The following is a 25,169-nucleotide window of genomic DNA, read 5'->3' as shown; positions in this document are numbered from 1 at the left end:
GAATAATTGCTTTAGAGTGAAGGGGCAGCTTCCTGTTAAGCCTGGTTCATACTTTCAGCAAATGCGAATGTGATACAAATTTTTACGCCACAAGTTTACACTGAATAATTTGACTTGTTCTCAACTCCTGCAAAACATTTGCTGCTAAAGCAGCCCTGTGACGTCAGATTGGCTTTGCATTTGCATGAAATATGAACCAGGCTTCATGATGACTGTTGATGTGCCTTTCTCACAAAGTGCAAGTCTGGCCACCTTAAAGGAAATTGTCGGTTCTGAACAAGTGAGATTTCAAGTTAGTTTTGAAGCTGGAGAAAGTGTCGCAAAAATCAAGCAGGGCACCAGGCACAACAATATAAATTTGATGTAATTGTGGCTGGTAACCTGTTTCTCTTAAGCAATACCTTTCTGTGCTTAGCATGTTTTTGTGCTTACAGGCTTTATGAAATTGGGCCATGGCTACAGAACTTAGTCCCAACCTTAGCTGTTAATTAACAGCTTACCTTCTCTGAAAATCTTGTAGAGCTACGTTCATTTTCCTCTCATAATTACGATGGATATCCGCAGTGACGTGAACATGCTTCAGGGATCCGTCCTTCCAGTTAACATGGCAGAACTTATCACAATACTTTGCGTTCACCAACTTGTTCCTTGATGCCTGAATGAAGTCAAGAAAAACAGAGTAAGTTTTGAAACTTACTTTTATGGGAACTGTTTTGTACACTTAGGGGCCAATCAGAATAGTCAATGTTTAATTGTTGAAATTGTTTTGAACCGCCCACATCCACCATACTTTGATTTGTAATTATTGAACAACTTCATGCCCAAAATTTTCCTTCTGAAATACAAGCCGCGAAACATACGGCCCACCATTTTGTGGAGTCAAAAATTTGGTTCTACAAAATAGCAGATGGTGTTCTGCCACAAAGTGAAAGTTCAACTTGAAATGACTGTCTTTCCAAACTGAAAGATAACATGATGTTCAGAACACAGCTAAAAACATGTTATCTTTCAATTACCAAAAACAGTTCCCAGTTAAATAACTTACTAAACTAAAAACATAATTGTAAACTGATCAAAACATGGTACTCAATAGTGTTGCAAATAAAATATGCTATAAATTTAGCGAAACAGAAATGGGCAAAATGTCGCTAGGCAAAGTACAAAGTTTCGGGGAATTAATTTAAGTCAGAGAATAGACTTGAGAGTGTAGATTGTTAACTTGCGTGTACTCGCCTTTACTCATACATTCTATCCAAAATATACACTTTCTCATCCATTCTCAGCCATTGGACACTTTCGGTACAGAAGAAAAATAAAAGTTCACAGATTTACAAATAACTCACAGGGTTTACAGAAGGTAATGGTGAAAGACTTCTCTTGAAATATTGATCCATGAAATGCTTTACTTTTTGAGAAAACATTAAAACAATATCAATTCTCGACGGATTTATTTTAAACACATGTCATGACACGGCGAAACGTGCAGAATCAAGAGTGGGTTTTCCCTGTAATTTTCTCCCGACTCCGATGACCAATTGAGCCTAAATTTTCACAGGTTTGTTATTTTATATATAAGTTGTGATACACGAAGTGTGGGCCCTGGACAATACTGTTTACCGAAAGTGTCCAATGGCGTTAAAAGAAATTTAAGACATTCTGAACCCTCTTACCGCATCAGTATACTCATCATCAGGTGGTCTCTTCACATCCACAACTCCATCACAATGCTTGAAGGCACAGACGCTTAGCGCATCGTACAAATCCAGCTTACGAGATCTCAATCCATGCTTGTATATCCACTCCTTTGAGCTCATGTACTGCTCACTGCGCTCTCCAGTTTCTGCTACTTCGCCATTCTGTATGGATTGGCGAGCTGTGATCAGACAAGATGAAAGTAAGTAGGACAGTTAAAGAGAGTTGATGTTCACTAACAACAACTTTCAGAGTCAATGTTGGACTTTATGGTGAAGAGAACTACATTGAACATTATCGGTGGATTCAAATACATAGTATTGACGTCAAAGTAACTTTCAACCTACTAAATTGCACATTAGATTGGCTAGATCGTAAGGAAAAATCCTCAGCTATAAATTCGTAAGTATGGCAAAGCATACATTTTTTTTATTATATAAAAATGTCAAAATGGGCAAAAAAATAGAGTATGGTAGCAAAACTTTTTAATTCATGGGGAAAAAACATAACCAAGTTCAATTGAGCAGCCATGGAGCTTAAGCTCAAAACTTAACCCCAACATTTGTCAAAGTTGACTCTGATTGTATTTCTCATCTGACATGAACGGTGAACAGACTCTTGCTTTGATGTAAGTCAATACTAAGTATTTGCATCTATCGGCAATGTTCAACATAGATCTGTACACCATAAAGTCCAAGTTTGATTATAAATATCCCCACACCACTTCTAGGTTAATCACACCACTTGAGATTGGACTCACTCCCCCAATCCCCCCACCCCAATGACGCCTCTTTAAAGGCACTGGACACCTTTGGTTTTTAGAACCATCCAATTGTTTTAATTTAAAGTATACAATAAAACTATAACGTGTGAACATTTCATTTCAAAAGGTGATCATAGATTTGAGACATCACCGAAAATCCGGAGCAAACGTCCAAGCATGAAAAATAATCACAGTTTAGATCACACAATCTGAGAAGCCTTACTGACAGTAAGGCTTCTTAGATGTAAACTCTGGCGCTTAGAAACTTTCTTTTGGAGGTGTTAGGCGCTATAGAAATACAGTTATTATTATGAAAACTTACATCTGTTTACATAACAGGTTACTTCAAAGTGAAATGTTCTTCAAAATGCTTTGTGATCGAACGCTGCTGTATGCGTCTAACCAAAAGATTTTAATTTTAAGAGCGATTACCAAACATATACGTTCCCTTTAACAGCAATCAGATAATTAAAACAAACATTCTCATGTAAAATAATTGCTATCTCATTACCGGTATCTACTTTTCCATCAGGCATAGCGTTATCCAACAGCACTTGAACATCGGACAGAACGTGCCGAGCATCTTCAAGTTCAGTAAACATGGCCACCACGTCTTCCCTGGCGCCCGCCCCTGGGGGTACGCCACCCATCAAGATTTTATTGTCCATGGAGAAGCCACTTGTACCACTGACGTCCGAATCAAGCTTGTTGAACGCAAACGCATGGAACCTTGATGAGTGAAAAGATAATTCATTGTTGTAAACTATAACGAGGTACAGCTAAATAACGGGTCATTCAAAGCCTTCAACTCAGATTAGTTCATGAGTGTAGATAATTGTTTAAAGCCATTTGACACTTTCGGTAAACAGTATTGCCCAAGGCCCACACTTCGTGTATCACAACATCTATATAAAATAACAAACCTGTGAAAATTTAGGCTCAATCGGTCATCGGAGTTGGGAGAAAATAACGGGAAAACCCACCCTTGTTTCCGCACGTTTCTTCGTGTCATGACATGTGTTCAAAATAAATTTGTGTTAATGTTTTTCAAAAAGTAAAGTATTTCATGGAATAATATTTCAAGAGAAGTCTTTCACCATTACCTTCTGTAAACTCTGTAAGTTATTTGTAAATCTGTGAATTTTATTTTTTCTGTACTGAAAGGGTCCAATGGCTTTAAAGGCACTAGACACATTTGGTAATTGTCAAAGACCAGTATCCTCACTTGGTGTATCCTAATAAATGCATATAGTTACAAATCTGTGAACATTTGGACTCAATTGGTCATCAAAGTTGCAAGAGAATGATGAAAGAAATTTGTGTGCATTCAGATGCCTCAAAAAGGCTTCAGGCTAGAAGTTTTTTATCATTTGAGTGAGAAATTATCGCCTTCTCAAAACTATGTTACTTCAGGGGGAGCAGTTTCTCACAATGTTTTACACTATAAAAAGCTCTCCGTTGCTTGTTACCAAGTAAGTTTTTATGCCAACAACTACTTTGAGTAACTAACATAAAAAGCTTTTATTTTGCTTTTTTCTTCTTTTTGGGGGGAATTTATTGAAAAACATGAGTCATGTTTACTTATTCAATCCAAGAAAGTTTTTAAATTCGAATCACTTAAGTGCATTACGGTACCAATAGCATACACAATAAGTATTTTTGTGGCACTATGAAATGCCTTTAATTTGTGCAGAAAAAAAAAACATTTCAAAATAAATATCATTAGAACATAAATTCAAAGCACAATAATATGTAATAATTACCTCCCACCAGTCAGCCGTGATACATCTTTCAGGAATTTAATGGTTGTGGAATCGGTGTTATTGAAAGCAACAACGTTTATTGGGATCGGCGCATCTCTGACTTTCTGTAGCATCAATTCCATATTACAGTTAGCTGAAGTTCCTTCAGAGAACAGGTATACTGCCTCTATCTGCACGGGAAGACAAGTAGTAAAGATACAATGAATTCTTGAGTAGTAATAATAAATAAATTTAAAAAATTAAATAAGATCCCAGGTTACCGGATTGTCTGTTTTTTTCCCTCTTTGTTTTTCCTTGGTATGTAATTTGTGCTTGTATGTTGTATTGTTGCATACAGTATGTGTAAACTTGAGCATTGCAAATAAAAAAACATTTAAACAAAATAATACTAAATAGAAGATCACAGGTACTGGCCGTATCCAATAGTGCAGAATCAGTGCTACATTGGGTAGGATTTGAAACTTTGCATGGCGGGAGTACAATCAGTTCAGGTTCTGAAATAAATCGGTAGTTGGTAACCCCCTTATTTTCAAGTAGTATGCTCTGATCTGGGCATGGGCAACTAGTGAAATAATTACCACTCGACAATTCGTGACTCAAATAGTTGCAACTTCAACACTAGTCGCAAATTTTTAATTCCCAGTATGCATTCCAGCATGTTTGCCGCAGGCGCTGATTTGAGTCGGTGACTTGGACTCGCGTCAAACTCAAGTTTTCACCAATTTCACTGACTTGCGACTTGACTTGACTTGGGAAAAATTACTTGTGACTTGACTTGACATGAGGGGAAAAGATTTGCAACTTGTCTTGACTTGTGCAAAAATGACTTGAGAGTTGAGAAATGACTTACATAAATCCGATTTTACAACAATGCAACTATTGGGCGTTTATCTTGGTTTTAAAAGCTCTAATATTTTGCACTTTGAAGCAATCTTTATGGTTTTCTCACGATTATTATTTTTTATTTTTGGCCGAAATTTGGGCGTATCCACACACAGTTCGTGCATATCGGCCTGACACGCTAGCTTGTGCATGGGGAGAGTGTCGTTTTGGGAAACCTTTATAAAAGCTCACGATGCTTACATTTTTATCTTCAAATGCTTTTCTGACACCTTCACATGCGCTGGTCTTTGTGGTAGCTGCTACACTGTCTAGGTTTCGTAACCAGTCCATTGCATTCTGTAGACTGTCTCTAGACACTGGTACGGCGTGAGGTTGGAACATCACCATGTCTTGTGCAGCCCTGGGGTAAAAATGTAAAATCTTTATAGTCAGACCCCAGTTTCATAAAATCTGTTTAGCAGGACATATATGTACTTCTTGACAACAATTTAGATGCGCACCAATCACAAAAATGTAAACTTAAAACGTAATTTTGTTTGATAACCTGTTTATGTTTAGCAATAAATTTCTGTGCTTAGCAAGTTTGTGTGCTTTCCACTTGTTTTTCAGTCATTTGTTTTTTCAGGAAGTTCATTGCATGGTTATTACAACCCGAACTGTTAAAGGAACACGTTGCCTTGGATCGGTCGAGTTGGTCTTCGAAAAGCGTTTATATTCATTTGTTATAAAATGCATGTGATTAGAAAGATATTTTAACATGTTTAAAGTAGAATACAATGATCTACACAAGTATCACTCGAAATTGCGTGATTTTCCTTTTACCTCGTTGACAAACACAGTCGGCCATTTATGGTAGTCAAATTTTGGACTCCCATAAATGGCTGACCATGTTAGTTCGCAAAGCAAAAGAAAAACTACGCAATTTCAAATCAAATGTGTGTGGATCATTGTATTCTACTTTTAAAACATCTTTCTAACCATATGCATTTTATAACAAACGGTTACAAACGCTTTTCAAAGACCAACTCGACCGATCCAAGGCAACGTGTTCCTTTAATGGGACAAAAAGAAGTTTGTGTACTTGAATGAAGGGAATACATAGAACGTTATGCTCTTCTTCCGAGGCACACCACGTTATCCAACATTATCACAGTGCGGCCCTTCCATGGTAAAAGAGTCTGACTTACAAATGTTGTTGATCATTTCTGAATAAATTTAGGTGTTTTTTTTTTCATTTTTTTCATTGCAAAACAGCTAAATCTCTGTACTTGCTTTTCTCAAAATTAAGTTTTTTGAGTTAAAGATGCTTTGTCAGATTTTTGGCAAATTTGACTCCAAAATTTTGATTTAAAATTCAATAGGTATTTTGATGGGGTCGAGAAAGTTACAAGCTTTCATTTGAGCCATTGCTCGAAAAAGTCCGCCAATTATTAGTAGCAGTGAAATAAAGTGCTCAAAATTAGTTTTTGTCGGGATCCCGACAATACATCACGTGACCAATTCTTATGTGTTTTATAAGAAACGTTTTAAATTTTTGTCATGGTTCCTGACCATTAAAAGTAAAAGTTAAACTTTTTTTCGTTAGAGCGGGTGATACTCTTTGAAATACCATTCACTCAAAAAAATCTATTTTTCAATGTTAGGGGCAAAAAATATGACATAGCATCTTTAAGCTTAGTTTCTTACTTCCTGGTAATGTAAGACCAGTGCCGTTTTCGCAGCGAATGTTTCCCAAGAGTTGAGCACATTTCAACTGCTACAAATTATTCTTTGCAAATTTGTGACGTCAATATTTGATTCACATTCGCATTTGCAGGACGTATTAACCGCAGGCTTCAGGCCGTTTTGCCATGGGAAGGGCCGAGTACATTCTGGCAAACTCAAATACATGTATCTCACCTGATCAAGTTAAACTTGGCAATCTGAGACACCTGCTCATCTAGTACCCTGATGATAGCGTTACGACAATGGTCAAATAACATCGGAGAAGTTGTCTTAATGTCTAGTACTATGGTCACACAGTGGTCCTCAATGACACCAAACAGTCTCCGAGCTTCACTAGTCAACCATTCAATACGACGTTTGTACAGATTGATGGCCGCTAGAAGACTGTTCTCGAGTTGCTTGATTTTCTCCTTTCCGACTTTTACCTATTTGAATGAGAGACAAAACAAAAAATAAGTGGGCTTAAAGCAAAAGAACTTCAGATCTGATTATTGGGGGGTGTTAGTCCAAACTAAATGTTTTGACACTAGCTGAGTCTTTAATTTTCAGAATGGTGTTTAAAATTTTATAATAGAGGGTGTTCCACAAGGACTAAAGTAAAAATAATAAAACAAGAAATTGTGAAAGAGTGAAATTAAGCACAATATTGTGTATTTTGAGAAATTGTAATTGATATGTTTGAACATTTCAATGTACAATATGAAAATGAAAAAACAAATTTGTGAGGTCTTTTCTTTTGTTGTTACAATAAACTAACTGTACTGCAGTTGTAAAAAAAAAATTATGTTCACAATTTTTTGCAATTACTCTTCTTTTATTTAACAAATTGTAATAAACAAAAGCTTTCACTGTGCTTTAGAAAGACAGGGCCTAATTTCATAGATAGCACTAAAGGTACATTGTAGCTAAATGAAGTACAACATATGCTTACCAGAACAAGGTTACCAGTCAAAATACCATGTCACAGGAACAATTTTTGACTGGTATCCTGGTCATTTCTGCTAAGCATAACATTTTTAGCAATATTTTCTGCAAAAGGAGCTCTATGAAATTGGGCCCTGGTCATTTGATCCCGACATGTACATGTTTGTGAATTTCTCTTTGTGGGGGTATTTTTAACACTGCTGTGACTGCTGTCCTTCGACTTATGAAGGAAAGTGCTCTTAAAATGAAGCATCCTCTCAAATATGTTACCATGACAACTCCTATTCCTTAAAATAATAATCAGCTTTTTATAGCAAGTGAAACATAATGCATGAAACTGAATTGATGATATTGATTGGATTTAAAGGAACACGTTGCCTTTGATCGGTCGAGTTGGTCTTTGAAAAGCGTTTGTAACCATTTGTTATCAAATGCATACGGTTAGAAAGATGTTGTAAAAGTAGAATACAATGATCCACACAAATTTGCCTCGAAATTGCATGGTTTTCCTTTTACTTTGCGAACTAACACGGTCGGCCATTTATGGGAGTCAATAATTGACTCCCATAAATGGCCGACCGTGTTAGTCGACGAGGTAGAAGGAAAGTACTTTTTTTAAATTATATTTTGTCAAGGAACGTTTTTGCAAACATAACCTGTGACACAGTGATGATAAATTTGCTTGGGGCAAAAAACTTTAAGCATCGTTTACTCGATAAAATTTAAGACAAATCACTCACATTGACATTGTAAACTTTTCCATTTCTTGTGGGATATCTTGTGAACAGTCCTTCACCGTATCTTGAACACACTGGTTTCTTCAAAGCTCTGTCATAATCTGAAACAAAAAATTACAATTAACATCATTATTTATAATCCTTATCTGGAACCAATTTCATAGAGAAGATTTTTAGCAGAAAATATTGCCGAAACAAATTTTTTGCTAAGCAGAAATGAGCAGGATACCACTCAGAAATTGTACTTGTGACATGGTAGTTTGGCTGGCAACCTTGTTCTGGTAAGCGTAATTTTGTTACATGCGTAGTGTATTTCGTGATCTCTGCGCTATTATAATTATTGGTCGTAGTAAATGAGGTGACATATTTGGGAAACAAATTTTCCTCACTATGAAAATAGAAAAAGTAATCTATGGTTGTGATTTGTATTTGTATTACTGTATTGTAATATGCAAGGCTCAGCGCACTGAATTTCTAGTGAATAATTTACTGGATTCTACAAGGAATTTCAACCATTGGGACCCTTGCATTTAATAAAAATGCATTAAACAATATTTTAAAAATTACTTGACATTTTACAGAGAGTGCATAAAAAACAACTTGACATTCTTACTCTAAGATCAATTTCAATTTGTTTCCATTTCTTTTCTTGTAAAGCACTCCAGGTGCTTTGTGTGGTTACTGTTTACTCTGCTCTCTAGGCCTAATTATTATTAGTAGTGTACCTGATGTGAAACAACTGGGAAACAGATTTTCCTCATTAGAAATATACTTTTGTAGAGTGTCATGGCCGAGTGGTTAAGAGCATCAAATTCAAGTTCTGGTGCGTTTTCACCGGAGTGTGGGTTCGAATCCCGGTCGTGACACTTGTGTCCTTGAGCAAGATACTTTACTATAATTGCTTCTCTTCACCCAGGGGAATAAATGGGTACCTGCGAGGGTAGAGGTTGATATTGTGAATGAAAAAGCCTTTGGAGCGATATAAACTGTTGCCTAGGTTGTATACTCCCAAGGGAGCTGAGAAACATTAAAAAGGGATGTTATTGGCACTAATGTAACGCGCTTAGAGAATTAAGTGTTAGTTATTAGGCGCTATATAAATCGAAAGTTATTATTATTATGGAATAGAAAAATAATGTATGTTTGTTATTTTTTTATTTTTTTATACTGTAATACGCAGGGCTCAGCATTTTCTTGCAGTCTGCATTTCTTGTGATCATTTAATGGATTCTTGAAGCATGTCAAACCATGGGTATCATTAGAAGGATTTGGCACTTTTGGCTTTAAGCAAATTTGCGTGCTTACTGTAGCAGAAAAGTTTGCTTTTAAAAGCCTCAGCGTATTTCACAGGTTAGCAGAAAAATTGGGCGGCCATGTTGCGTGTTTACCGTGGATTTGCATTGTGACGTCAATTTATTTTCGTGCGGTAAGCACTGGAAGGTTAGCATGCCATTTTTTGTGTGCTTACGGTTAGCAGCGCTATGAAATAGAAATTGCACAGTAAGCACAAAATAAGCCGCTAAGCAGCGCTATGAAATTGGGCCGTGGGCAACTAGAGGCCATGGCCTCCATAAAATTCCAGGCTTGCCTTTATGACCCAGCAAACATGATACAGCCTGGATGTTCAGTGTTCAAAAATACCAACTTTGTTTTCTGACAAACATATTTTCCACACTTCAATTTTCTAATAGAATGGTCTTTTCTATATCTTCCTTATGTTAAAAACAATAGGAAAACTCATATATGTGTTGTGAACAATGGGGGGGGGGGGGTCTCGCATAATTTTTTAATTTTTTTTATTTAACGCCTCGTTTATTGGTTCACCTGCATGAAGCTTTTGCAGAAGTAGGAATAAGACTTTTAAAGAGGATTATAAACATTTTTTTTTTTCGCCGAATAAAGCACAGTGAAATTCGGATTTCCAAAAAATAGTCAAAATTCATAATGCAACCACATCATTCAATAGGCTTATTTGTAAATTGGTTAGATTATTCTAAAATATAAAGTTCATGTTAGCTACTACTTGTTGACTTTGTCAACAACAATCATCAACAATCATCGTTTAATCACTGATGAATGAGTCGGGTTAATAAATCATGACATATCAACCTTTCAAAGAGGGAAGTTGGCGTAATTGAACACTGTATTGACACAAAGGGACACAAGTGCAGACATTGTAGCGTGCACCTGGTAACGACTGATTACTGATGTAACAATTCAACACTTAGATGACGCCATTGGGTGAATGTATTGTATCTTATCACCTTTGATTTACCGCCGCCCTGGTAGAAGGGCACGGTTGCTGCGGTAACAGCTTAGGTGTTTCACAAACATTCAGCTAGGAATTATTATGCTAAACTTCACACCGATAAAGCTTGCTGTAGAACTGAAACTTGCACAATGTTTATCCAAAAAAACAAATGTGGATGCCTGTCATTAAATTGTTCATAGTCGTGGAAAAAATTAACACCGATAAAGCTTGCTGTAGAACTGAAACTTGCACAATGTTTATCAAAAAAAACAAATTTGGATGCCTGTCATTAAATTGTTCATAGTCGCGGAAAAAACTCTCTGCTGAAGTCAATGTTCAAAGGGGCACAAATTTACAAAATATTATTGGTATTTAATAGAAGGTGGGTAGCCGCGTTAGTCATGTAATTCCAGAAAGGAAAATGAATTGTACTAGCACTTTAGTTGGAGCAAAATTATTGCTAGCTTTCTAATCCAAAACCCAAGAAAGTGCAGAACTGAACTGGACACCTTTGGTGTATCTCAACATTATGCACAAAATAACAAACCTGTGAAAATGTTAACTCAATTGGTCATCAAAGTTGGAAGACAATGTTTTATACTATCAACAGCTCTCCATTGCTCGTTACCAAGTAAGTTTCTATGCTAACACTTATTTTATGTGATTATCAACAGTGTCCAGTGCATTCAGCTGGTTATAAAGTATACATTATTTTTGTTAAAAAACACAGTATACGGGTGAACATAGTATTTTTGTTCAGCCGCTCACAGCAGAGCAGACTAGACCTGTGTACATCGTTACCATGGCGCTTAATCAGTTTAGTTAATACGAGATCGGATTCCCATGTATTCATTAATCCTGAGAATCCACAGTGGGGGTCTTGTTGTAATGACAGTGCAAGATTGCTGGTTGCAGACAATCGGACAATGGATCACCAGACATTATCAAACCTATAGCCCCTTTCACACGAGAACAATTTAACAAGGAGTCCCTTGGTAAATTGTAGCATGGTTATACAATTTCACAAAATGTACCTCGTGTGAAAGGCTTCAATTTTTTTTTACTGTCCACGTTCTCTTGCAAAATCTTGTCACCCATTGCTACGTTTTACAACCATGCTAAAATTAAGCAAGGGACCCCAGTTAAATTGCTGTTGAATGAATAGCACTTAATAAGAGATCAAGATCCAAACTTAAGCAGAAAATATTTTATAAAAAATTGAGCCCAGGCCATTTAACGGAGTCGGTCTGGCTAACATTCAGCACTCAATTGTAATTTAGTGCTTACCCCTGATGTAATGTTTGTATTTTCTTTATACTCTGCAGAGTGTATTACCACACAGGGTGTGTGGTGGTGGAAGTACTTCTTTCAGAACTTTGAATTAGAAATTCTTTTCAATGCAATGTGATCTGTACACATTCGCCTGGGGAGTTACAAGTCCTTAAAAATGTCTTGATATTTGATCACATCTTTTTTGAATGCATGAACTCATGACATGTATTGCCCGGAGAGAGCTTAAAATCTGCACTGTCAGTAGTCAGCCGTTGGATTATGATTTATGAATCTATTCGTATTTGTGGAACATAGTTGTAGGGTAAGGACTAGTAAAACACATCCCATGTTTTTTCATGGGTTTTTCAAGATATTCATAACCAAATTTATACAAAACTTTATTGCATACATTTTCAAGAGAAAACTTTTGTGGGGGTACTGATTTTTGAAGTGACGCTTTAGGAATGCAATGGTTGAGGTAGGCTACGTGTATTTTGTGTATTGCTGTATTTGCTGGTTCTGATGTAGTTTTCGTAACCGCCTGCACAATCTCCATCAGATCAATTGTGCAGGTTATATAAAATATCAATAAAAGCCGAAAGAAGATCCTATGGGATGGTACATTAAACTTTCAATAGCCGCTTTGGACCCCCTAACATTACACATTGGTCCTCGGACCCCAACCCCCATCTTATACCAAAGTCATCATCAAAGCAGAGATCAGGCGGCGAAAGATGGCGCGGTAGGCAATTAAAGGTGTCAAACACGCTGCTGTGACTGATGGAAATCAAACTCTTGGTCAATTTATCGGCCGGTGTCTGGTAGGCACTGGGCCAACGTCCTACCTATGTGTGTAAACCTGATGTAGGGCCACTGATTTTCCGTTTCAGAAAAGTGCAAATTCCGTTTGGCAAAAACATGAATTCCATTTCAGGCACAAAAAATTCCGTTTCATGTTTTTTTAATTAGATAAAAGGTTGTTTAATACCCAGGGACACACTTATAAAAATCAATTTGAGATAAGTTGCACTGCTGACTTCGTAAAATGTTCATTTGAACTGACAAATTTCAAAAAAATACTTTTTTTATAATTGTGGATTGTTTTGTATACTGCTGTTCGATGAAACAAAAACATGTAGTAAGGGTAAAAAGGTTGCACTGTGACTGCAGTATTAATGCACATGATGTGATAGACTTGATTCCAAGTCTAAAACTGCAGTTGATTCTCTGCATCAGCCACATTGTAGGCTAATGACAGGAGTGTATCCACAAGAGGGCGCTGTTTCAGCATGATCAAAGACTTGGGAACAAGTCTATGGACGTGACCGTTCTCCATCCACAAACAAAATGTCAGCCATTTTGTTTTCGCTTTGGCGACAGAATGTTGATAGTTTACGGTTTTATTTTAGACCTTTCCGAGATGAAAAAACATTGTATGTGTTCTTATAGATCATAGGTAAGCTAGTTTGTGTATATTGTTGGTAAAAGAGAGGGAGAAAATGCAATTTGGGTGAACAAAAAATGTTTAAAACGTGCCGCGAATAATGCCCTTCGCTTAACCATGTTAACAACGTGTGTACATCATGTGTGTAAACATTGAGGATGGTGTGAAGTAGAACAGAATGATCCACGGTTACGATCTCGTACTTTTTAATGGTCTGATTTGTGATGCCTTTTTAGTTTAACAAAAAGAATCTTAATAAAGAATGCAATTTAAATAGTTTTGGCGTCAAGGAAAAAAAAAAAAAAAAAAAAAAAAAAAAAAAAATTCTGAAATCCCGTTTTCCGTTTCAAAGGGCGGATTCCGCGAATTCCGTCCGTTTTCCGCGATCGCGGAAAATCAGTGGCCCTACTGATGTGTGCAATGCCCTGCCGGACACTTGCCAGGCATCAACAAATTTATTTGAGATCAATTGATGATGCGAAACATGTCACCAGGTTTTAGTTTGAGATAAAAGAAAGAAACCTGACCTGGCAGCTGCAAGGAGTCCTATGGGGCCCCGAATGCTGTTGAAAACTACTTGCAAACCCATCGCAAGCTAATAAGCCATTTGCGTGTTAGATTTGAATATTGTCTGTACAATGACGTGCTTGATCACAAGTCACCACTTAAGGTTGAATTCCTCAGACTATAGAGACAGTTGCCATGTCACATGATCAAGCAGGTGAACACCCATACACAATTCTGAATGGATACAGTATGTGGCACAATGGTACCTGGGTCTGCTCATCTGGAGGTTGCTACACAAAAGCTAGGCCCGTATCATGTCACATAGCAACTGTCTCTGTAGTCTGAGGAATTCAAATGTAAACAGTAACTTGTGACTAAGCAAGCCAATGTACCCAGACATTCTTCAAATCTAACTAGCACATTTTATGCATGTGCGAGTTAGATTAGAATATGTACTGACATTTTGTGACGGGGGTATCTACACAACAACCTTTGATATTAAAGCAGTATTTTCTGCTTCAGCAGGTACAGGGGCCTATGAAAATACACGTAGGTCCTTGACTTACCATCACTGTGTTTGAAACCAATGGTAGCCAAGATCTGATCCATCGTCAAGCGGTTCTTCTTCAACCCGTAGGTGCTGAGCCACTTCTTTGTTGAGATCATCGTCTTCACGTCTGGTTCCCATGTTTTCTTGGCTGGAGGTTTGAGCTTAATGACGGACGCTATGTCCTCTTTACTAATGCTGACCGACGGATGGTTGTTGTTTGATTTTCGTGGGCCCAAGTCAAATTTGGGATCTGCGTAAAGAATACACAAACAATAAATTAAATGCTACACAAAAGGATACTATGGTATAAACCTAGAATGATAGGTTTGCTCTTAAAGTGTTAAGTGACTGGCCAGCAGGACCAGTACTCACCTTGCTCGGAAGACTCGGCCAATTATAAAAAGCATGAAAGAAAGGGCGGGCAGGGCCCTTTCCAAAGCCTGGGCTGGGGGCCTAGGTCTTCCCCGAGCACAGCAAAGAGTCAAAGGGGTTAGGCCTTCATAGGAGAGTGTCGTGGGGGCTAGCGGAGCTCCGACCCCTCACAGCTCCTTGCCATTTCCCTCCTCAGACTCTATTAGCTTTTTCACCAGCTAACAATCAAACTAAATAGAGAAGTTTTTCAACACTTTAACTTGTCAGCCGGACCACTTGGGGTGAACGGTTTAGGTTGATCAGGAGAGACGTGGACAAGAGAGATGCCAGCAGTTTCAGTGACCATGTGAGAGTTCAGGGAAGAGGACAACAAATGGTGCCGGTACTCGTGAAGGAAGCTTTGGCGTAGAGGTTAGTACAGCAGAACCCTCCTCATAAAAACATAGTCCAGGTTGACTATCAGGGGAGAGGTCAACAGGAGAGACGTCAGCGGTAACAGTAGGAATGTGTGAGTGGTGCAATGATAGAACAGGGGCTTCAGCTGCTTTGTGCTCTTCGCAAGGTAGAGGAGTTGACGCCACAACTTCCGTGAATGTCTGTACTCAGTAATAACCTCATTTTTTTGCAGTGGGGAATGAAGTGATTTGGAGTCCAGGTGCCAGCAGACTAAGCAGACGAGAGGTGCTTTGCTGTCCACATGATGTAGTACAGGGCCTTTGTGCGAACACGGAGCTGTAATAGCTCCATGGCGCAAACCACTTTTTGATTTAATGTTGTGTTTAAGATTCTCACACACACATCTGCTATCGCATGAATTGGCGATAGATGAAGATGACTGGTGCATCAATAACAGTGGCTATTGTTTCGATTGTCCAGGTAGACAAACAACTTTGGCAGGCTTCCTTCCTTGTAGGATGGGCTGACAGTGACAAGTCCAGTTTTAAGATGCATGTTGGTGCACAATTGTTCACCACATCTTATGTCCGGAGACGCAGTTCCATACTGAGAGATTCATCAACTTTGATGGTAGTTGAAAGAGAGTTTAGAACAGGCAATTGTCGCTCCCAGATGCAGCCACTGGAGTACAATCTTTAAGGCCTCTAGCAAACTGCAGTGGAGGAAGAGATGAGTCGTGCCAGGAGTCTAGGAACCCATACCAGCGAGGTACAGTGTGGGGTATCACGCAAGGATTGTCTTGCAGTAGACAGCAGCCGGACATTTGCAGTCGATGAAGAGAAAGTTCAGGATGAAATGGATGCATTAGACATCATGCACCAATGACATTGACATGTGTAGTAAACGGTCAAGTTTCTAATTCCAAGTCACCTAACCCAAGCTGGCTAGTTGCTCGTCATCAAACCCTAATAATATGAAATTTTTTGCCCTTCATATTTGTATGCACCTGGGGGACAATAGTGAAACCAACCTTATAATTCTACAGGGCGTAATGGGTTATTTCGAGGCATGCAATTATTTAAAGCAAGTACTAAACAGAACAAATAGAATCAATTTTTATTGACATCATCAATGGATGCAAATAATGGTCTGACAGCAGATAAATACATAGTTATAAATTAAAATTTAAATAAAATCAGAACTTGATGAGTTTTATTGACCCAGCCAGTGGCAGGAGCTCTTTCCTCATTTTTTAAATTATGCAAATGTCAAATATTGTAAAATGGGGAAAGAAAAGGTTTAAAAAAAAACGGTAATTAGTAATAATAATAATTATTTAATGTAAACTTACTCTCCATTTCTGTTGATGACCGCACATTTGCGGTATTTATCTCATACATCTTGAAAACGCTTGCTGTACATCACATGGACGGCTCCAATCACATAAACGGGCAATCCCCGCACACAACGTTTCCGTTCACAACACGGCCTGTCTGTGGCGCTATGGCCCCCGTACGATCCTCGTTCGTCGTGTGCTGTAGAACAGGTGGGAAATGAAAAATAAACCGGGTATTTCACCCAGCTCGTTCAGTCTAAAATCTCAATTCACCAACATCTCACAGTCCATTCACTCCAATAAAACAGTCCTAAAGGATACAGTCGTCATGATGAATGCATAAATTCTCAAGTCAAATTGATGTTATTGTTATATTTTTGACGATATCGCTTGTATTTTGTGACAGATATTACAACTGTTGTCATGCACTGTCTAGTTGCCTAGTACTTTGGTACACAAATTCAACCAATCAATTAACGTGTGCTCGTATGCCTTGTTCAGTAAACTACTATTTTAACAATATTCATTTAAACGTGGTTGAAAAAAATTGACTCACAATACAAATAATATTTCTGTTATTTGATTTAAATATATTTTATACGGTAAAATATACAGCATAATTTTTTTTTAAACCTGTGTACTATTGTTTGTAATCTTGTTGATTTCCATCTAGAGCTGTTGATTTTCCGGCGGGTATAAACATAACAAACGCGCTCCTGTGTTTATTGGTGCGTAACGTGTTCAATGTGTGTAACGCTTTGTGAGCTTTTCATCCTATCAGACTCTTGAATGGGACAGTCAACAACTCGATATCAACGGATAACATAAAATATTTAAAAGGCATTGTTTGGAAGTTGTGTTTGAAGCAATAGTAGGACCATGGGCATGTAATATTTGCAGGGTCGTTGAGGTTATAGGCATAGCTCATAAAAGAGCACAGACACGGGGGAACACTGCCGCCGCCGACAACAATTTAATTCAAAAATCAGAAAAGAACAGTTTTGGGGGCTCTTTTAGAAAAAGCTATGAAAAAAAGGCAAGAGAAAAATGTTCCAAGCGGATTCACCAATTTGGGAAACTTTCTGAAAATGAAGCTAATGGGAACTCTCTCAAAACAAACAAAACATTTTGTGCGATCGATGGGTATGTTTGGTTTGTAATGTTTTACGAGGAGCAACTGTGGTGATGATAAGATTTGGTGAGATGCGCTCCTGGACTGTAGTTTAGACAATCACAAATTTAAAACTGTATTTGTAGGATCCGAACCAAAAGAAACATGCTAGCAAACTAACCATGGACTTATTACAAGTTTTTAGGTTAATTTCAAGGTTGTGTCTCAAAATGTACACATTATTCTTAATAATCCCAGATGCAATTGTTACATTTGATTCAATTACCCGGGAGTCCGAAGATATTCCTGAGATGGTTTCAATGTTTGTCAATAAACAGGGGTAAGTAGCTTTGAAACAGGTTGATACACTGGGCATGTAGGCATGGGGGAAGAAGTGAAGGTATAAAGTGACTTCTTGTAACAGCAGATCTATCTTAACTAAACAATCATAGTTGGTGAAAAGAGTGACCAATTATCTATCAATTATTTTGGGATGTGTTCCTATACCCAACCTATTATGTATAATCAGCAGTGTTACGAGTGAGCAGTGTTAAGTGGTATATTCTCAACTTGAGAACATCCACTTATTTTGACCGCGGCAAGAAGTAATGGTTCTACTCCGCACGGATTTACAATAATATGTAAAACAAGTGTAAAGGTGAAAAGATGACCTGGCATCAATATGAACGCAGCCCTGAGCCCTGGCTAATACGAATTGGCGCGAAAACCGAGCGCGACGACGACGACGACAACGACGACGACAACGGTAAGGGATTGTTTTTACGCCACTCAGTATGAACGCCCTACCGTGAACAGCATTTTACCATTGAAAAAGAAAGGCCTCCTCATATAAAAAAATATCCTTAAAATCTCAAAAACAAAAACATTTAAAAAAAAATAAAATGAACTACCCTGTTACTTGAAAACTATAAATAGTATTACAATAATATTATTAGAATTTATAAAAGAGGCATATAGCTTTAATTTTGAAGAATTTTGAAGGATTTAGGTTGCAAAATGTATGCACAAGATATTTCATCATTAATCATTGCGGTTTCACTCACTGCGAAAATAGGATTCAATGAACCTCTGACCGGGCTATCTTGGTGTTTTCACCGTGAGCACCAGAGTGCACAATCATCATTTGTATCATGATCATGAAGATGGATGTAGTATCTTATGAGCGGTATAGCGTCATCAGAAGAAAGAGGTAGTCTTATGAGCAGCAAACCAGTCAACACGAGGAGCTTGGGAGACAGTGCTGTTTCCCCACACAGTGAGTATTGATTCACAAGCACCATTGCCTCATTCAAATCTCCTAAGATGAAGAAGCTCATAATTATTATACATCAATGTTGTCCTCGAAAGGTGTGTTGTCCAAAAAGACGACTGAACATAATATAGAGTCATTTGTGAGTCCAAAATGAACTTCTGCATGGATATCCATTGTGGTCAACAGCATTCACTGCAGGAGTTAGTGTGATGGGGAGTATGACTTGGAATTGAAAGTAAATCTGATAAGGCATCAGTTATTCATTATGAAGACTTACAATCATCATCAGCGTGGCGATGATGTACATAAACATAAGTCCAATGTAGCTAAAGCAAACTCGATGGAAACGCCATATGGTGCAGGTGATGAGGCAAATTGACAACAACAAGCAGACCTGCAGATCTTGGACTTCGTGTGCCAACTTGCAGTTTACTTATACTAAGTAATGGCATATTAAAACAAAACAAAAAATACAACCCGTTTACGCATAACCAACTTAACAGCCTGCTATCACCTGTTGCTCCTAAAAACAAACAAGTTTTAATGTCGACTCATTAAATAGTGCGGTGAGTGACAACTCTTTGAAAAGTAAAGTCATGTGATTAAAAAGGAGTAACAACATTTTATGTTATCTTTGACATAGGTTTTTTTTTTAATAGGTGCAGTCCTAACTAAGGACTAGGATGACTCTTTAGTAGTTATTAAAAACTTAACGCTAGTCTTAAAGGCAGTGAACACTATTGGTAATTACTCAAAATAATTATTAACATAAAACCTTACTTGGTAAGGAGTAATGGGGAGAGGTTGATAGTATAAAACATTGTAAGAAACGGCTCCCTCTGAAGTAACGTAGTTTTCGAGAAAGAAGTAATTTTCCACGAATTTGATTTCGATACATCATGTTTAGAATTTGAGGTCTCGAAATCAAGCACCTGAACGCACACAACTTCGTGTGACGGGGGTGTTTTTTCTTTCATTATGATCTCGCAACTTCGATGACCGATTGAGCTTAAAGTTTCACAGGTTTGTTATTTTATGCATAATATGTTGAGATACAGCAAGTGAGAAGACTGGTCTTTGACAATTACCAATAGTGTCCAGTGTCTTTAAGTAACCCGTCCTTATTCGAGATAAGACGAGCCTTACAGGCAGTGGACACTATTAGTAATTACCCAAAATAGTTGGAAGCATAAAAACTTACTTGGTATATAACAAACATTGGAGAGCTGTTGATAGTATAAAACATTAAGAGAAACGGCTCCCTCTGAAGTAACGTAGTTTCCGTGAAAGAAGTAACTTTCCACTAAAATATTTGAACTTGATTTCGAGACCTCAGAATTAGATTTTGAGGTCCCGAACTCAAGCATATGAAAGCACACAACTTCATGTGGCAAGGGTGTTTTTTCTTGCATTATTATCTCGCAACTTCGACGACCAATTGAGCTCAAATTTTCACAGGTTTGTTATTTTTATGCATATGTTGAGATACACCAAGTGTGGAGACTAGTCTTTGACAATTACAAATAGTGTACAGTGTCTTTATTAACTCTTTGTACAGCCCCCTGAGCCATACATAACTTTGCAATCCGTTTTTAAGAATTCTGTCATCAAAATTTGCCACAGGCCTAACTATGAAAATGGATCTGGACCCACACATTCTGGACCCACATTCTATGACTCAGCCATCAGAACTTGAGTCCAGTGCCAAGATAACTTGACCAACTATACTCGTTTATGTAATCATAAGTTTGCTCAAGGCCTAACTATACAAAATGGATCCGAACCCACATTCTGGACCCACATTCTATGACTCAGCCATCAGAACTTGAGTCCAGTGCAAAGATAACTTATGACAATGAATCTGGACCCACATTCTGGACCCACATTCTATGACTCTGCCATCAGAACTTGAGTCCACAGTGTTGGGACGAGTTAGTCGCCCTAACTTAGGAATAGCCTTAAAGACACTGGATACTATTGGTAATTGTCAAAGACCAGTCTTCTCACTTGATGTATCTCAACATTATGCATAAAATAACAAACCGGTGAAATTTGAGCTAAATTGGTTGTCAAAGCTGCGAGATAACTATGAAAGAAAAAAAAAACATCCTTGTCACACGAAGTTGTGTGTTTTCAGATGCTTGATTTCGAGACCTCAAATTCTAAACTTGATGTCTCGAAATCAAACTCGTGAAAAATGATTTCTTTCTCGAAAACTACGTCACTTCAGAGGGAGCCGTTTCTCACAATGTTTTATACTAGTATAAAACATTGTGGTTGATATCAACCTCGCACCATTACTCGTTACCAAGTGAGGTTTATGCTGATAATTATTTTGAGTAATAACCAATAGTGTCCACTGCCTTTTGTATATCTTGACTAGTCCTAAGTTGGGACTACATGTAGTCCTAAACCTTTGTGAAATCTGTGAATTGACCATCAGAACTTGAGTCAAGTGACAAGATGATTGGCCGATTACACATCCGCTTCTAAACATTCTGTCAACCAGACACATAACTGGGGTCTGTCCACCCCCCCCCCAAAAAAAACCATAAATTAATAAGTAAAATGGTGCAAAATTGCTTTAATTTAAAAAAAATCTACTCCCAAAAAACGTCATATCCCTCAAACAATAATGACTGGTTATTGGCCTACCTATAAAGTTTGCTACAGGCCTAACCATTACAATAGTAAACTGGACCCACATTCTGTGACTCGGCCATCAGAACTTGAGTCCAGTGGCATTATATCTTCCCCATGTATTAGTTCAGAAACTTAAAGGGATGATATAACTTTGGTTATAAACTGAAAGAGCACTGGTGAAGAGATGTCTACATTATAAAACATTGTTTAACGAAACCCTTTGAAGTATTGCAGTATTTTTGTCACACAAAAAAAGTTGAGAATAAGCTTTTGTAAGGCATGTGATGAAGAAGCCTTTCTCAGGTATCTGAAAGCAGATAATTTGTATGCAAACAAGGGTGTTTTTCTGAATATTTTCTTGAAACTTCGATGACTAATTTTGCCAACACACATTTTTTATATTTTGTTTATGTAGTGTGGATATGGATGAACCAAGTAGGGATACCGGTCCCAGACAGTTACCAAAAGTATACCATGCCTTAATGATATATATGTAAAATATGGCAACAAAATGAAAAACCCTTTTGCTACAGGCAAAACTGCATCGAATTTTACATACAAAACTGGTAAACATGGCAACTCCAAGGTTACAACAAGAGAATTGCATTAAATATGAGTACATACAAATCTAAATATAAAACATTGCAATGGGTCTTATTAAACTCTGATAGTTTAGTAATTTTTGAGAATATTGATACAGCACCAAATATTCAACTAAAAATACACCAATTCAAAAAACTTTATCATACTAAATGACAATATGTCAGTTACACAGTCACGTTGTTTATCTCTTCATTTTAGGTATAATTGGTTTTGTCCAATCAATAAAAGTAATCAGAGCAAAAAAGCCCTGTTTGCTAAAATGGCGCCTGCCACATCAATGGTAAAATGCTGTTAAAGGCACTGGAGACGTTTGATAATGTCAAAAACCAGTATTCTCATTCTATGTATCTCAACATGCACACAATAACAAATTTGTGAACATTTTGTGCTCAATTATTGGTCATACAAGTTGCAAAAACAAATAATGAAAGAAAAAAACGCATTTGTTGCACACATGTGTGCTTTCAGATGTCTGAGAAAAAGGCTTCAGGCTTGCAGTCTTTCTCAGATTCATTTTAGTGAGAACATACCTCTTTCTAGAAAACTAAATTATCTCAGAAGAAGTCGTTTCTCACACAATGTTTTAAAATCAACAGCTCATCGTTGCTCGTTATATAATACTAGTTTGAGTAGTAATTACCAAACGTGTCCAGCTAAAGACTTTTGTCGGACCCGTTGGTCCGGCACGCGATGTCCGTATTGAGGGCAAATATTCAACCAATCTGGTTGGGTCAGAAACATGACCTGACCAATAGTAGTGAAAAGGGGGGGGGGGCGTTTTACGCGCGAAACTTATCCGGCATTTACCGTGTGTTCCGATTCAGAAACGCATTCATTATAAGACGCCGCTTTGTGCTTATAGACTGCAATAAACAAAGAGTTCCAAGTGTGGGTATAGGAAGTTGGGAACTACAGCCAAACATAGCCAAAGTTTATAAAGTCAACAGTTTATGAAAAATCAAATCACAAGTATTTTTCTCTCAGCGGTGAAGCTTCAAAATAAAACAGGATGCTTTTATGCAACTTATGAGAAATATATTGAGTAAGGCATCAAGCCTTATAATGAGTATAGTATGTGTAATGTCTCGACGCCTTATTGAGTGACACTCTGAAAGTACTGCTGTCACAAGAAGTCATCTTCGGACTCTGGCTGTTTAAATTATAAGTTTTCAAAAATATGAGAATTGGGAAATAAAAATGTGTCATAACTCAAACATTTAAAAATATATTTATAAGAATTATTTAGTACCAGGTAGGGCCTATCTTTTAAGAAGAAACAACATTTCACTAATTTTATTGAGTTGAAACTAGCAGTTTTTATTTTATTTTGCCCACTTTTGCTTACAAAATTAAACCAGCGTGCCCAGTGTATATACAATTATATTATGCTTCCACAAGTTTCAAGTGATAGATAGAACGGATAGGAAGGCAGGGTTTCCAAGTTAAAAACTGGACCGGACAACTCCAGCGTGGTTTTTATGCTATGGGGTGGTTATGATAATAATTTGCAGGGTGGTAAAAATTTGGGAAAAGTTTCCGTATGGCGCCACCACTTTTTCATTCGATATGAAATAATATAGTATCTAATTTACCTCAATGAGATATCCTTTTTTGTAAAAATTAGTGAAAAAGTGGTGGCGCCATACGGAATGTTATCCAAAATTTGTACCAACCCTTAAAAGTGCCAAATGTTTTGCTTAACCAACAATGATTTGTTGTTATTTATTATTATCTCGAAAGTTACGTTTGCATCGGGGATAAAGAATACAATTCGTTTGTATACATCGATACGTACCCTCCCGAGCCCCGTGAAAAATAATCATCTAGGGCTGTAATTAGTAATGTTGTGAACAAACAGTTCCTAAAGAATCTTCTTATAATATAAAGCACATAAAGCACATATAAAATACATCTGAGTTGCATCTTAAAGGCAAGTCATAGAAGGAGTCTCTATAGTGTATAGTATCTTGGATGTAGTGACGTGATTCCCAACCATATCTAACTGCCACTTTATATGTCCATTTAAACTCTAATTACAGACCCTATCCTAACCAGTCCGGAATAGGTTGCAGGAAAGTATGACCGGGACATTTGAAATTATAGGCCACAAAGTGTTCATGTCATGAACAAAATAAGCCAACAAATAAGTAAATTTAAGCTTTTTAAAATTCGGCGCAGAAACCGGAAGAAGATCCTGACAACGCTTTAGGCCTAGTGACTTTTGTTCCTTTTGGGCAAGAGTGCACTTGAGTCCCGCCATGCGTTGGTCCGGTTTTCTTTTTAAACTGTCAATAAACATTGTTTTAGCTACCAATTTTCTTGAGAGGAATGTTATGAAAAAGGTACATACATTCAGCAGGTTAAACAGTCCCGGCTTAGAAGTAGTCGGTCGGATCATGGAGGTAGAAGTTGTCCTTCTTGCAGGAATGCCCAGGTTCCATCTTGAATCCCGTTATGCAATTACTCTGTACGCAGTTGTGTTTAACATGCGATTTCTCAATGGTGATAGTCTGGTTGCTTGGTTTCCAAGACCGAATCTGCATAACAATGTATAATAAAAGGCTTGTGTGTTTTTGGGGTGGACCCTGGAGTCAACCTGTATGGCTGTGTCTGAGTTAGTGGCTATGGCTGTGGCTACAGCTAGAGCACAGCGTCGTCATGTGTTGAAGTATGAGATGTCCTTAGCAACACCCCAGCAACAGTCGTAGCCATTGCCGTAGCCCGTGTCGCATGCAATTATGTCCTCTATGCAATACTATCCGGAGGACATTATTGCATGTGCAATCGTGTCCGCCCGGACGCTGCTACATAATGCAATTAAGTCCGCCCGGACACATTTGCATATGCATTTGTGTCCGCCCCATGCAAAACCGTCCTTGCGGTAAATTGAACGCCCTTGGTCGGCGGAACATGTTCGCCAATTTTGTTTACAAGAAGCTGAAGTGCATGTCGAGTCATGAATTG

The 25,169-nt window shown here is 37.7% G+C and overlaps 1 protein-coding gene across 2 annotated transcripts in view; it reads right to left on the bottom strand.

Moving 5' to 3' along the window:
• Positions 1–24,651, bottom strand: part of LOC117293323 (von Willebrand factor A domain-containing protein 3B-like) — an 82,541-nt gene extending 57,890 nt beyond the window's left edge. The window contains exons 1-10 of one of the 2 annotated variants that reach the window (XM_033775588.1): positions 24,556–24,651; positions 16,591–16,774; positions 14,488–14,721; positions 8,451–8,548; positions 6,961–7,211; positions 5,302–5,461; positions 4,219–4,388; positions 2,967–3,184; positions 1,671–1,873; positions 501–655 (exon numbers count right to left, since the gene is read on the bottom strand). In XM_033775588.1, the coding sequence (XP_033631479.1) occupies positions 501–655; positions 1,671–1,873; positions 2,967–3,184; positions 4,219–4,388; positions 5,302–5,461; positions 6,961–7,211; positions 8,451–8,548; positions 14,488–14,721; positions 16,591–16,639 (1,538 nt within the window). In that variant the 5' untranslated portion in view covers positions 16,640–16,774; positions 24,556–24,651. Of the gene's footprint in view, positions 1–500; positions 656–1,670; positions 1,874–2,966; positions 3,185–4,218; positions 4,389–5,301; positions 5,462–6,960; positions 7,212–8,450; positions 8,549–14,487; positions 14,722–16,590; positions 16,991–24,555 lie in introns of those variants that run through there. The other variant, XM_033775589.1, reaches the window with a different exon arrangement.
• Between the last annotated feature and the right edge of the window lie 518 nt (positions 24,652–25,169).

Source organism: Asterias rubens, chromosome 8 (assembly GCF_902459465.1).
Source record: "Asterias rubens chromosome 8, eAstRub1.3, whole genome shotgun sequence".
Lineage (NCBI taxonomy): Eukaryota > Metazoa > Echinodermata > Asteroidea > Forcipulatida > Asteriidae > Asterias > Asterias rubens.
This window is presented reverse-complemented; position numbering and strand designations above follow the sequence as displayed.